Genomic DNA, 14,755 nt, shown 5'->3' with positions numbered 1-14,755 from the left:
ACAAACAAAACAAAATTTTTTGTTTTGAGCAAACTGAGTTCAATGTTGCTTGCCGCTTTAGTTGTGAATATGCCATTGTTAGGGCTAATATCCTGTAGATATCCTTAACACTTAACTTAATGTTTTGTATATAAAGTTAATGTGATAGCCTTCAAATCCCATAGCAAGAGTACACCAAATATTCTACATGTAGTTGTTGTAGTTGCAAATGCTAACACAAGTAGAAAAGTGCTAAGTTGAGACCCCTAACCCGCCTTGCCCCCACCCCTGTACAATAATAACACTAGGATTACTAATGACCAACTAACCACCCATCCTGCCACCTACCAAATTATGTTAAATGCAACACCACATATTATGGTTCATTTAAATTTTTCATTACTAGAGCACAGTGTTTAAATAGTATCCTCCTATCGCCTCAAAAGACACTTAACTGCTAATATCAAGGGTTGCTAAGACAATTCAAATATTAACGGTTAAGTGTTTTGTATGAAACAACAGCAACAACAACAACAACAACAAATATAACAATCACCCACATTTCTCCATTATAAAACCATTGATAAAGTTTATTTTTATTTTTCTCCCATATATATGTCTTCCAAAAATGTATTATGACCAACAACTTCAATTAGACCATTCGAATTTTATTTAAATCATTATTTTATTTTTTTTTTGTTTATTTTTGTAAACAAAATTTGCCATAATCATTTGAGTTTTTGTTTGTGTAAGTATGTAAAACCCCCCAAAAACACCGCCACCTCCAACTGCAGCATGAACCGCAGAGCCGAAGTATAAACTAACAACCCCTTCAAATAACCTAATAAATAAAATTCCCCTATTAAAACAGAACAAAAAAGAACGCGATAACTGAACACTCATATTTTAACTGATTCTCGATGGCTGATTATGGCTTTCTTTACAAACGAAAGAACAATAATCAATGTCCATGTGTGTAAATATAAAGATATTTGTTGATAAACAAAAGCGCTTCCTAATAAATAGTTTATATATATAAACAATTTTCATATATCAATAATAAATGTAATAATAATAATAAACTCCTCATATTTATAATGTTAAAGCTCTGCTATTTTAAATATAAATCTGTGATTAATTTTCCACAAAAAAAATAATTGTTTTTGTTATTCTGTGTTAAGTCCTAGATTTAAACTGCTGAATATTTAAATGTAACAATGTCCTATACTCAATATATTATATTAATATTTATATATGTAGTAATTCAACAGTATAGGGATACAAAAGTCGAATTTCGAAAAATCGAAACGTCAAAGTCGAATTTTTGTCAAAACAAAACCCAAAAACCCAAATGCCGAAGTTCACTTTTTGTAATCTTCAACATCGACTAATTGACTTTTGGATTTTGGATTTTTTGAAAATCAAGTAAAATTCACTTTTGATGGTGGTCAAAATTGACTAGTCGATCTTCTATAGTGGCTTTAAAGAAAAATGGATTTTGAATTGAATGTATATGTAGCTCTTTTTAACCTGAATGTTAAACAAAAATCGGAAGTCGCGACATCAAAATCGACTTTTCAGTTAGATTACTGAATTTAGTCGAAATTTTTTTATAAAAACATATTTTCAAGTCAAAAAGTTTATTTTTTTATTCTTATTACAATACCTATAGCATAAACTAAATGGTAATTAGTAATTATTTTATATAAATTCCTATTCAATTTTGTGAATATTCTTTTATGTGAATGTGTCAGTGCATATAAAATATTTTAATTTCTTTTTTAATAAAAGTTCACATTTGCGTATGTGTGTTTTGAATTACATTCATTGGTATACTATTTAAAGCATTCATACGCACCAATGCCCTTTAAATTTGTATTATGAAAACTCATTGAAATATTTTTAACCTGAAAATTTAACAAAAATCGGAAGTCGCGACATCAAAATCGACTTTTCAGTTAGATTACTGAATTTAGTCGAAATTTTTTTATAAAAACATATTTTCAAGTCAAAAAGTTTATTTTTTTTTATTCTTATTACAATCCCTATAGCATAAACGTAAAACTAAATGATAATTAGTAATTATTTTATATAAATTCCTATTCAATTTTGTGAATATTCTTTTATGTGAATGTGTCAGTGCGTATAAAATATTTTATTTTTTTTTTTTGTTTTTTTAATAAAAGTCCACATTTGCGTATGTGTGTTTTGAATTACATTCATTGGTATACTATTTAAAGCATTCATACGCACCAACGACCTTTAAATTTGTGTTATGAAAACTCATTGAAATATTTGAAAACATTTAGTGAAAATTTGTTTCTTGCATTTCTTTTCGAAATAAATGAATGTAATATTCGAAACTCATCAATCATTAGGTTTACCACAAAGTGCAGTGAAGACATTTCACTACATGAATATTTCCTGTATTTTAAAAGATACTTTTGTTTGTATTTCCTTTTTTTTTTGTTTGATAATTGAATTATTGTACTTCCCAGCGAAAACAAAAATTGGAAGTTGTTCCACAAACATTTGGTTATAAGGACACCCAGGATCATACAAAATGCCCTATTTAGGCGTTTCAAGAGAACACAAAAATTAAATGTCACAAAAAAAAATTTCATCAAAAAAAGAAACAATTAAAATGTTGACACTAGCAAAGATTTGATTTAGCACATTTGGACAATTTCGATTCCATTGAGATTCTTTTAAGAGGATCATGCGTGTTAACAGTTTTATTTTTTAATTTAAATAAAAATATATACCAAAATAACTAAATGAAAACTGTGGATAAAATAAAAAGAAAGCATTCTACTATAAATAGGTAATAACAAATTCGCCGCTGTTGAGCTATGAACCTGTGTTTTTCTATTATTATTTTTTATCTCTAGAAGTAGATAAAATCCTATACCTTGGTGTCCCCTTAAATATGTTCATATCATTCAAATGGGGAATAATGTTCAATGGCGGTTATGACCGAATGCCTTAGGCCGTTCTTTTATGGTGCCAACATATTCAGATTTAATACACGGTTAGTTTTTATACCCTCCACCATAGTATGCGGGTATATTAACTTTGTCATTCCGTTTGTAACACATCGAAATATTGCTCTAAGAACCCATAAAGTATATATATTCTGGGTCGTGGTGAAATTCTGAGTCGATCTGAGCATGTCCGTCCGTCCGTCCGTCTGTTGAAATCACGCTAACTTCCGAACGAAACAAGCTATCGATTTGAAACTTGGCACAAGTAGTTGTTATTGATGTAGGTCGGATGGTATTGCAAATGGGCCATATCGGTCCACTTTTACGTATAGCCCCCCATATAAACGGACCCCCAAATTTGGCTTGCAATTGCTCTAAGATATATATAGCCCCCATATAAACCGATCCCCCGATTTGGCTTGCGGAGCCTCTAAGAGAAGCAAATTTCATCCGATCCGGCTGAAATTTGGTACATGGTGTTGGTATATGTTCTCTAATGACCATGCAAAAATTGTTCCACATCGACCCATAACTATATATAGCCCCCATATAAGCCGATCCCCAGATTTGACCTCCGGAGCCTCTTAGAGGAGCAAAATTCATCCGATCCGGTTGAAATTTGGTACGTGGTGTTAGTATATGGTCTCTAACTACCATGCAAGAATTGGTCCATATCGGTCCATAATTATATATAGCCCCCATATAAATCGATCCCCAGATTTGTCCTCCAGAGCCTCTTGGAGGAGCAAAATTCATCCGATCCGGCTGAAATTTGGAACATGGTGTTAGAATGTGGTCTCTAACAAACACGCAAGAATTGGTCGATAGCGGTCCATAATTATATATAGCCCCCATATAAACCGTTCCCCAGATTTGATTCCGGAGCCTCTTGGAGGAGCAAAATTTATCCGATCCGGTTGAAATTTGCAACGTGGTATTAGTATAAGGCCGCTAATAACCATGCCAAAATTGGTCCATGTCGGTCTATAGTTATGTATAGCCGATCCCCAATCACACAAAAATTGGTCCATATCGGTTCATAATCATGGTTGCCACTCGAGTCAAAAATAATCTACCAAAATTTTATTTTTATAGAAAACATTGTCAAAATGTTATTTTTATTGAAAATTTTGTCAAAATTTTATTTCTATAGAAAATTTTGTCAAAATTGTATTTCTATAGAAATTTTTTTTCCAAATTTTATTTCTATAGAAAATTTTGTCAAAATTTTACTTCTATAGAAAATGTTGTCAAAATTTTATTTGTATAGAAAATTTTGTCAAAATTTTATTTCTATCGAAAATTTTGCCAAAATTTTATTTCTATAGAAAATTTTATCAAAATTTTATTTCTATAGAAAATTTTATCAAAATTTTATTTCTATAGAAAATTTATTTCTATAGAATTTTTTTTTCAAATTTTACTTCTATAGAAAATGTTGTCAAAACTTTATTTTGTCAAAATTTTATTTCTATAGAAAATTTTGTCAAAATTGTATTTCTATAGAAATTTTTTTTCCAAATTTTATTTCTATAGAAAATTTTGTCAAAATTTTACTTCTATAGAAAATTTTGTCAAAATTTTACTTCTATAGAAAATGTTGTCAATATTTTATTTGTATAGAAAATTTTGTCAAAATTTTATTTCTATCGAAAATTTTGCCAAAATTTTATTTCTATAGAAAATTTTATCAAAATTTTATTTCTATAGAAAATTTTATCAAAATTTTATTTCTATAGAAAATTTATTTCTATAGAATTTTTTTTTCCAAATTTTACTTCTATAGAAAATGTTGTCAAAACTTTATTTTGTCAAAATTTTATTTCTATAGAAACTTTAAACTTAATTATATACGTATTTAATCGGCCTTTTCTAGTTTAATATATACCACGTATGGATTATGTGGTATATATTACGGTATTAGGAAGTTTTAAGATACCTTGCCATCGGCTTCAGTAGAAGTTTCTACGCAATCCATGGTGGAGGGTACATAAGCTTCGGCCTGGCCGAACTTACGGCCGTATATACTTGTTCAAATTGTAATTTTATATTTTTCATCAAAAAAAAAAAGTTCTATAAAAATATTAGTAAGAGTGGTGAAATTTTGTCAGTTATTTAAATTTCTTCATAACTTCTTAAGCAATGCATATCAGAAAACGGATCCCTATGACAAGCCTATGCAAAATTCATTAAATATTATTAAATATGCAATATTTCTGAAACCAACTTGTGGAAGCTCTGTTTGTTCTGATATTTGTCTAAGCGTTAAATAAAATAACAAATATCTAAAGAAACAATTAACTGCTAGCTTATATATATTTTTTTTTAAAAATGGATTATTATCTGAAAACCATAATTCTTCAAAATTTTAAAACATTCTCCGAAATAACTTCAATGGAAGTGAAAAAGCACGGGCTCAACTCAATTTTTCTTTGTTTTTCGCCTTTTTATTAGTTTTCTATTTTTTACGAAATTTAATTAAACTAAAGCGTCAAAAATAACTCCATCAGAAGTGGAGAGCAACTGGATATATAACCCTTTGAGGTATTTGTGGAACAACTTACATTTTCTTTACTGGTATTTTATATGTTTTCAAACATTCTATTCAATTCTTAAACCAAAGTGCATCCAGGCGTATGAGTGTTGTGATATGTATGCAATAATAAACCATTTCAAATAATCATACGCACCAATGGATCTGACGGAGTTATAAAGAATCATTCGGAATAAAATCTTTAAATTGATTTATGGTCACAACAAATATTTACATTTAAATTAAACCTCACACACAAATTATGAAAAAAAATCTCAATACAGTATAATGAAAAGAAATCTAAATACAGTTTCTTTGTATAATGAAAAGAAATCTAAATTTTAAAAATAAACAAACCCCCAAAAATGTTCAAAATTGTATGGAATAATGTCCCTATCTCGCTACGAAGATGATATTTATTATCATACGTACCAATAAATAACTATTTGTTTGCATATTTATAGCTTAAATGAAATATTCTTTAGTAACATTGGACTTATTACCACATCCTACATAAGTTTTTATATGAAAACTAAGCCCAAGGAATTTTATATGGCTTATATTTGTGCAAGTTTAAATAAAGGACTCCGAAAACCTACTCAAATTATTTGCCAATTCGAAAGTAAACTTTTGGTTTTCCCCTCTTTTTGATCCTTCTTCACTACCGTGTTATTTCATCAATCGGAACTACATAACTAATATAATTTTTTTTTTAATTATTTAAAATTATTTATTCTACGAAAGAATCAATTTCTGATCCTACGAAACCAGACACGATTTGGTTAGTTATTCAGTAGTAGGGCTTTCCCTGAGAACTCTGAGAGAAATTGTTCTTAAATTTTCATAGCCAGAGCTCTTAATCGACAACACATATATCTGTAATAATACTGATGTAGTATAAGGTGAATATATTTAATATTTAGATAAATATAATACATATTGTAGAATATTCAAATATTTATGTTTTAATTAATACGACATATGAGAAAAATACTAATATAATGATTTTTTATTTGTAAACATTTTGTAACTTTTTTATATGAGGTTTCAATTTGAAAATGTTGAAATTAAATGAAAAATGAAAAAAAAACTAAATCGAAAATAATAGAAAAAATTAAATAGGAAATTTATACCAATTACGAATTACCAACAAACGAAAATTTTTATGAACAAAACTATTTGTAATATCAGACTAAAAAACGAAAAAGAAAATAAGTATACAAAAAAAACAAAATACAATAAAACAACAACCAAACAAATGTTAGAATATAAAAATAAATCAAATACGAAAAAAAAAAACAGAATCTTAGCTGAGAACTGCCATTTTAATGAAACAACAACCAGTTAAACAACAAACAACCATAACTATAATAATAAATATAAACATTATTAAACTAAATACCATTAAAAAGAATATCGAAATCAGTTGATCGAAATAAGGATATTTTAATTAATTGAATTAACAGAAACGTATGGAAAACAAAACTCATATTTAAGTTCCTTTTACACAAGAAGCAAAAAAAAAAACAATTAAAATTAAAACCAAGGCTATGTCAATGACAAAGAAATTAATAAAAATTTAGTAAAATATGTCAATAACTAAACTAAATATAAAAGGTAACTGTTAAGTGTTAAACATCTATATATACATTATATATATGAAAATTAAGTTAGTATGTTGAAAACAAAAATCATACACATAAACGAAATTGTTGTCATTGAAAATATTTATAAAATATTAAAAACCATTATATATAAAGAACAAACCAAAAAATAAAAATAATATATTTATACATATACCATTAGTTAGTTAGTACTCTAGAGGATAAGGATGAAAACCGAAAAAAAAAAAAAAAACAAATACTTTGTACTGGAACACAATTGATGTTGCTGAAGCTTCGTAAACCAAAACAAAAACAAACCAAACAATAAAGCCCACATGAAACCTTAAAACAAAAGATACATTATATATATATATTTCAACAAATAACAAAGAAAAACACCGATCCAAAATCACTCTGACCCCAAATGTTCCATCACATAATACACTCGAATATAATAATTTTTTCTAACATTCCAAACAGAAAAATAATATTACGTCTTTAGTATTAAATTTTTTACTATTATTTTTTTTTCTTTTTTGTTATATTATATTGTACTAAATTTTTATTTCATCATTTGGAATATAAATTTATTTATTTTTTAAGGATTTCTTATATTTGGTTTAGCCACTTATGTTATTAGCCTTAATGCGGTTTTTTATTCCTATGTTACAATGAGAGTGTTAGTATGACGATTCTCTTCCATTTCATTTCAAATTTTAATTACTTTCTTATAAAAAAAAAATTATTAAGGTATGGGCTTTGGGATATTTGCCAAAGGTTTCTCTTCTTCTTCTTTTTCCACTCTCTTCAGATATTTTAACTTTTCCATAATCTTATTTCACTCTCTTACTTCAGCCTTTATTTATCACCATTCATTTATTGTTCTATGTAAGCATCAGACAACAAAGTAGATAGGTTGGAATTGCAAAAATACTAATAAGAAAATTTGGGGTTTTTTGTTTTGAACGGGGACAAAATTTTTGAATTTGGAACTTGGAGATTTAATTGAGAATTTCAAAAAAATAATTTTTCAAATTTTACCTTTCGCCTGCACGGAGAATCCAACCGAGGACCATACAGTTTGTAAAGCAACACACTATCCAAAAATTTTTCAAATTTTACCTTCCGCCTGCACGGAGAATCGAACCGAGGACCATACAGTTTGTAAGCCAACACACTATCCACTGGGCTACGTAGCTGTTATAGTCACCAGTAGATAATTATCGTTATAAGTTACATTTATATAGCATAGTTTGCAGCGCCCACGAGCACATGCAAACATAACATTATTTAACAGAAACAAACATTTGTTTGCCACGTGGAGCAGTGGTTAGCATGTCTGCCTTGCATGCAAAGGGTCGTGGGTTCAATCCCTGCTCCGACCGAACACTTTTTTTTTTAATTTACACATTTATATTTATACTATATTAAATTTTTATAATGAAACTTCGAAATGTGGGTTATTAAAGATTTATAGTCAGTAACAGTGCTTGATATAAATGAAATTGACTGATTTTTGGATAAAATATTATTTTTTATTGCAAAAATAACAATTTTGTAACAAAAAATTGATTCTGGTACAAAACTTTAAAATTTGGAAGGAATTCAAAAACTCTAACAAAAGAAGAATGTGGAGTCGAGTATAAACATACATAAATAATTTTATAATATAAACATAAATTTATTTAGGCGTGAACAGTTTTTTACTAGCATTTAACACCATCGCTCTAAAATGCCTTTTATTTTTCTTTAATAATTCATTTTAAAGAAAATAAATTTTTTAAATGGTTTTAGCTGCAAAACTCGAACTTAGCCCGATTTTATATTTGAAGGTGTCCGTCAACTCCTCATGGACTACTTATTAATAAATAGGAACTAAACTTTGTTTTTATACATTTTACTGTGTAATTTTTCACTATTTCCTCTTTATTTCATTTTACTGTCCCAACTCTAAAAAGAGTATATTGCCCTTTCGTTATTTTTATGAAGATTCCTGATTTATTTTAACGAACCAAAAAAAAAAAATTGTGCCCATAATGCCCAAATGATAAACAAAACACATGTCCACACATACTCGTACATAAAATGCTGTTCTCAAGGCGAAAACATATGCTGTTTTTTTTTTCAAATGTCTATTCTCTTGGTTCCGAATGTCTATTCTCTTTATTCAAATTAAATAATATTTAGACTTAAGCATATTCAATTTTTGGCCTTATCATAAAACAGTTTTCCGAAACAACATACAAACGGTTTCACAGAAATTGTTCTCTTTTGATTCTTTAACTGTGTTATGTTGATATCTTTCGTCAACTCTCCCGGTTTCCATTTCTATCTCTTTCTCTATACTCTCTCTGTCGCTTTGAATAAAATATCACAACATATGTATGTTTAGTCGAAATTTGTAAATTTATATATGTTTGCATTTACACATAGGATTTTTATGAAACATTCATGCCCCAAACATAATATATTCTAATATATTAACATAGATGTCCCAAACATTTAGTGTTAGTTTAGGAACATTACAGGTTTGAACTTAAATATATTGTGTTTTAAAATTGTGCCCGAAACACATTTTGTTTATATCGGAACATATGAAAAACATATTTTTCTAACAGTGTGATGGGTTTGAAATCACTCCTACATTCCAATAAAGTTTGCTGTCTAATGTTACTCAACAGGAGCTAACATTGGTCAGAATTTGCCAAAGTCTTGGCAAAGAATCCTACAGTAAATTCGATTTTCTTCTAGCGGTTCAAAATTTAACGCCTAGAAATTGCAAAGTCAGCTCTCACTTAGGATTTCTTGCGAAGTTACGCCTCCTTCAAAAAAGCCTTGAGGAACTTCTTTATTCCACCTGTTGTAGGTGTGTCTTCACCAATAGTCCCTTCCGTGTTGATTAAACCTTAGCATATCACACACAATCCGGCTTTTCGTATATTCAGGAGAACAGTTATTACTCTTATACATAGGTCTCCGACTTATCGGATTCCCATAAGTCGGATTTTCAGCTTTGTGTATAAATATCAGCCTAGCTTCTTGCCTGGCTTATGGGTACCTCTAGATAAGTTTCGATTAAATGTATCATCCTATCTTTTATTGACAGTTTTGGTAGGTGTTTAAGAAAATATTTTCTTTGTTTTATACCACCTTGTAATTCCTTTGTTTTCCTTAAATCTGACGTGATATATATCTCCTGTACACATCTTCTATTATAGCAATTCATAAATCAGTTAATTTTTGGGCATCTTTGGTTGGTGGTAATGATACCATGATGAGTATAATTTGTTTCTAAAATAATAATCATTCATTTCCTCCCTAGGTTCCAGGGACATTTAAAATAAATCGATGCGGTTATATTACTCACATACAGAGCTTAAAGTTCAGGATAAAACTTCCTTCATTAAACACCACAATTAAATTGAATATAGTTCCAAATTTTATGAAGCATACTTTTAGGCATGTAATGAAAACAATAACCAGCGATACAAATTCTTGTGAGAATAGAAAAAGGAAAAAATTAAGATATGTAATATTCGAAATTTTATTTTTTTTATTGTTGTCTGGTGTTCTTACCTGATATCATCAAAAAACAAATCAAAGATATTGTCATTCTACAATATTACTAAAAATTTACAACATTTTTCCTTTTGTTATAAAATGAATTTCTAAACCACATTTTTAAACAACAAAAATTTTCTTTAACTTTTACGCTTCATTTCCAAAACAAACAAACCAAAAACAACCCTAAAAAAATACCAAACTAACTAAAAATACAATGTGATTTTTGAGCGGTTAAAAAAAACGTTTTTGTTGAGCATTTCTGACGGTGAGTTTCAAACGTAAATAAAACAAATCTTAACCAAAATCACTTTTATTTCTTAATAAAAAAAAGAAAATATTAAAAAATACCAATAAAATAAAAAAATTATTTATTTTTACTATACAATATAACTCTATAAATATTTACAGTACATTTGTGTTATTATTGTGTTTTCAAAAAACTTCACAAAATATTCACCTTTGATTTGATGTTTTTTTTTCTTATTGTTTGGCATTTAAATAAAAATTAGGCGTGTGATATTTTGTTCCATTCTTTTTTTTTTTTTTTGGTTTTCTCCAAATATTATTATTAGGTTTGAATTTGTTTAAGTTGCAGTAGCTTCTCTCTGTTCAAAATATTATGTTTAATATATTATACATATATTTAATTTAATTTCTTTTGGGTTTTCTTAAAGTAACTACAATTGTGTTGGTGAAATTTTTGGTTATGTTTATGTTGATATTGTTAAAGAAAATTTATAACAAAATCACCTACTACCTACACACAAAAAATTTTTTTTCTGATTCAATCACAAAATTAATTGATCCAATTAATTTTTAATTGAAATGTCTTCAATCACAGAAATGATAGTATCAATTAAAAGATTAATTGAAGGTCAATTAAAAAGTTAATTGATCCAATTAAAAAATTAATTGATATTATTATTTTTGTGATTGATTTTTGTTTCAATTAAAAAATTTGTTGAATCAATTAAATTTTTAATTGAATATTTTTTAAAACTCAATTAAAATTTTAATTGGAAAAATTTTCGTGAAATTTTTTTTGTGTGTACCTATATTACTTGTATACGAATATACATATTCCAGACTTATTATCTGTGTATTATTATCGAAAAGTAAATAATTTTATATAAATTATTAGAAAATATTTCGATATTGGGTACAAAAGAGGATGATAAAATCTTATAAATTGTCCAAAATCCACTAATAAGGAATATCGGCAAGTTAAATCTTGAAGATTGCAATCACTAATAGTAACTTTTATAGTATTTTTTTTTTGTTTTTATTTGGAAAAATGAAACCAATACTGTGGAGTTAACATTTTTGAAAATGCCTTTAGTACTATGCGAAGTTTAAGATAATTTTCTTGACACAATTGAAGTGGAATTCACAAAATTTTAGAAACATATTTATGTGGGAATTTTGAATTTAGAAAAATTGTGTATTTCATTTGTTAAAAACCTTTTCCCCATTGCGAAACATAATAAAAATAATAAAAATGTTCTCATATTTGTAATTTATTTGTAAATTTCCGTTGACTTTTCTGAGGATACTTTAGGGAATTATTATTATTATTTTTTTTTTTAGAAATTTCTCTATAGAAAATACTTGCACTTGATAATTTTCTTAATTATTTAAAGTCCTCTACAATCACTCTAGATACCCAATATCGAAAAATTTTCAGTGTAAATTCAAAAAATTAAATACATTGTTATAACCTTCTTCCTACGAGTATAAATTTAGAAAATCATTCGCTCACATTTATTCATTCATGAGTCCTAAGTAGGCCTTCTTGCAAAACATCATAACTTTCTTTCATCAGTCAATATCACAAAAGTTCGTTGGACTACACTTTCGGCCTTATCTTAATTTTATGTGATACCTCTTTTTTTCTTTTTTTCCGTATTTTTTTTTTTATTTATTTTTGAAGCCCCTGATTTAGTTGAACCCCTACTGATGGGAAGCGATGAACGTTCTCAAAGTTTTTGAATGATGAGGATGTCTCAAAAAAAAAAAAACGAAGAACAAAATTTGCAAGTAGAGTTAAATTTTTGTCAACAACAAAAACAACAAGTAATCCAAAATAATTATGTTTCTTTTGTTGTGTAAATAAACCCCAATATTATAAAGTGTATAGATAATTTCTGTTCTTTTTATTTATCATTATTTAGAGTAAAATATTATATCAGTTATAGATTAAAAATAAATTATATAAGAGTATATAATTTTGTTAAAAATAAGTTGCTGCTTTTTAAATGTTATAATTTAATTTAGAGAATTTGTTAAATTATTTTCCCCCAAAAATAATTTTATGTTTTATTTTTTAATTTATTTTAAGGCTTTCAAAAAGAAGCTAAATGAATTTGTTTTAATAAATGCTGATTTATAATTTTCAAAAAATCACACATACTATTCTAACAATTGGAATGCTAATTTGTAATAATTGAATAATATCCCAGCTAGCATTTTTGTCGTTGTTTAAGCACTTTCGAGTCTTTTTCGAGTCTACTTGGCGATTAAAAAGGCAGAATATGAGCTCATTTTATGAACATAAAAGACTCTTTTGTCGGGAGAAAAACGTGACTACCCGCGACTCTTCTTTATAAATCATTTATGAGTCTTCTTCTATAATATTTTGGAGTCTTTTTCGACTCATTTTTTAGTAGCATTAAAGTCTTTTTTGAATCGTTTTTTGATCAGTTTTTGTCTTAATATACCTCATCTGCGATTCTTTTCCGAGTCGTTTTTCAATTATGATAATAATCCCTTACGAGTCTTTAATTGATCACATATTACTCTATTTATGAGTCACTTATGAGTCATTTAATAGTCATATTTCTAATCGCAAATGACTCTTCTAAGTGCATTTTTGAGTCGGTTTTTCTGAACCCTTTCCCTTTAATTAATAATACGTGTTTTTTATTAATATAAATATTTAATATTAATATTTGTATTATAATTATTTTAATTAAAATACTTAGAATTTAATAACAAAATTATAAATAACAATCATTTGTTAATATTTCTTTAAATGAAAAAAAAAAAACAATTAATTTTTATAAAATTAAATAAAAAAATATATATACTTAATCACTTCTTTTCGTTTTTGTCAAACGATCCTTAGCATGGACAAAATGTTTTTGTAATACGACTTTCATTTCCCTGTCTGTCGTTTCGTATTTAAGATGACATATATCTAAAAATATATAAGTGATTTTCTTGTAATAAAATTTAATTATTATTTGTATTATAAATATTTACTTACTTTTAATTAAAGTTATTATGAAAGATTTTTCAGCACTGGGCTTAGTGCTAGTCCCCTTCCAGCCATATAATGTAGCCAGTTCATCGGAATATACTTTCCGAACTGAATATCTTAAAAATTGTGCGTGTCCTTCTCCGCCGCTTTTTGCTGTAACCTCTTTCTAAAAAATGTAAACAGTGTTAAGAACAATTATAAATTATCAATTTTATTTGTTAGTTTGTTTCGTCGTCTTTCATACTTACAATTTGTTTCAGCTTTTCTTCATTTTCCTGTAGCAAATTTTCAAATTCATTTAAATCGTTTTTATTATTAAATGGAAGTTTCTGACAATATTTCTGACAATATTATAGAGATTGCCCCGTTAAAATTGTGATTTAAATAAAAAAACACTTGCAATAACTCTGTAAGATCATTATTTGATCACCAAAAGTACTCGAAGATGACTCCTTTAGACGATTTTAAATCGAACACATTTTATGCCCATTAGCGCGAGTCATTTTCGTGCCATTTTTTGGTCCCGTAACTGTTTAAGCAGTTTTTGATTACCAAAAGTACTCGAAGATGACTCCTCTAGACGGTTTTTGTTAGATTTTTGTTATTTTTTGTTGTATTTTATAACGAACTCATTTTACGCCCATTAGCGCGAGTCATTTTCGTATCGTATTATAATCACATAACTGACATAGCAGTTTTTGATCTCCTAAAGTACTCGAATATGACTCATTTACATGATTTTTGTTAAAACAATCACCCAAATGCTAGCTGGGATACATATAATATTGTTACTATAAATATATACGTATATAATATTTTATTTTGTATATAT

General features: G+C 27.4%; 1 protein-coding gene across 5 annotated transcripts in view; it reads left to right on the top strand.

Moving 5' to 3' along the window:
- Positions 1 to 14,755, top strand: part of app (Palmitoyltransferase app) — a 540,773-nt gene that overhangs the window by 514,469 nt on the left and 11,549 nt on the right. The window contains exon 12 of one of the 5 annotated variants that reach the window (XR_012722156.1): positions 12,595 to 12,737. The exons of 3 other annotated variants lie outside the window; for them this stretch is intronic. Coding sequence is in view for 1 of the 2 variants with exons in the window: in XM_075307919.1 (XP_075164034.1) it covers positions 12,595 to 12,627 (33 nt within the window). In the remaining variant the exon portion in view is untranslated. The remainder of the gene's footprint in view (positions 1 to 12,594; positions 12,738 to 14,755) is intronic. One more of the 5 variants, XM_075307919.1, reaches the window with a different exon arrangement.

The sequence above is a fragment of the Haematobia irritans genome, chromosome 4, assembly GCF_050003625.1.
Source record: "Haematobia irritans isolate KBUSLIRL chromosome 4, ASM5000362v1, whole genome shotgun sequence".
In the NCBI taxonomy this organism is placed as follows: Eukaryota; Metazoa; Arthropoda; class Insecta; order Diptera; family Muscidae; genus Haematobia; species Haematobia irritans.
The sequence above is the reverse complement of the archived record's forward strand: the minus strand, read 5'-3'. Positions and strand labels throughout refer to the sequence as shown.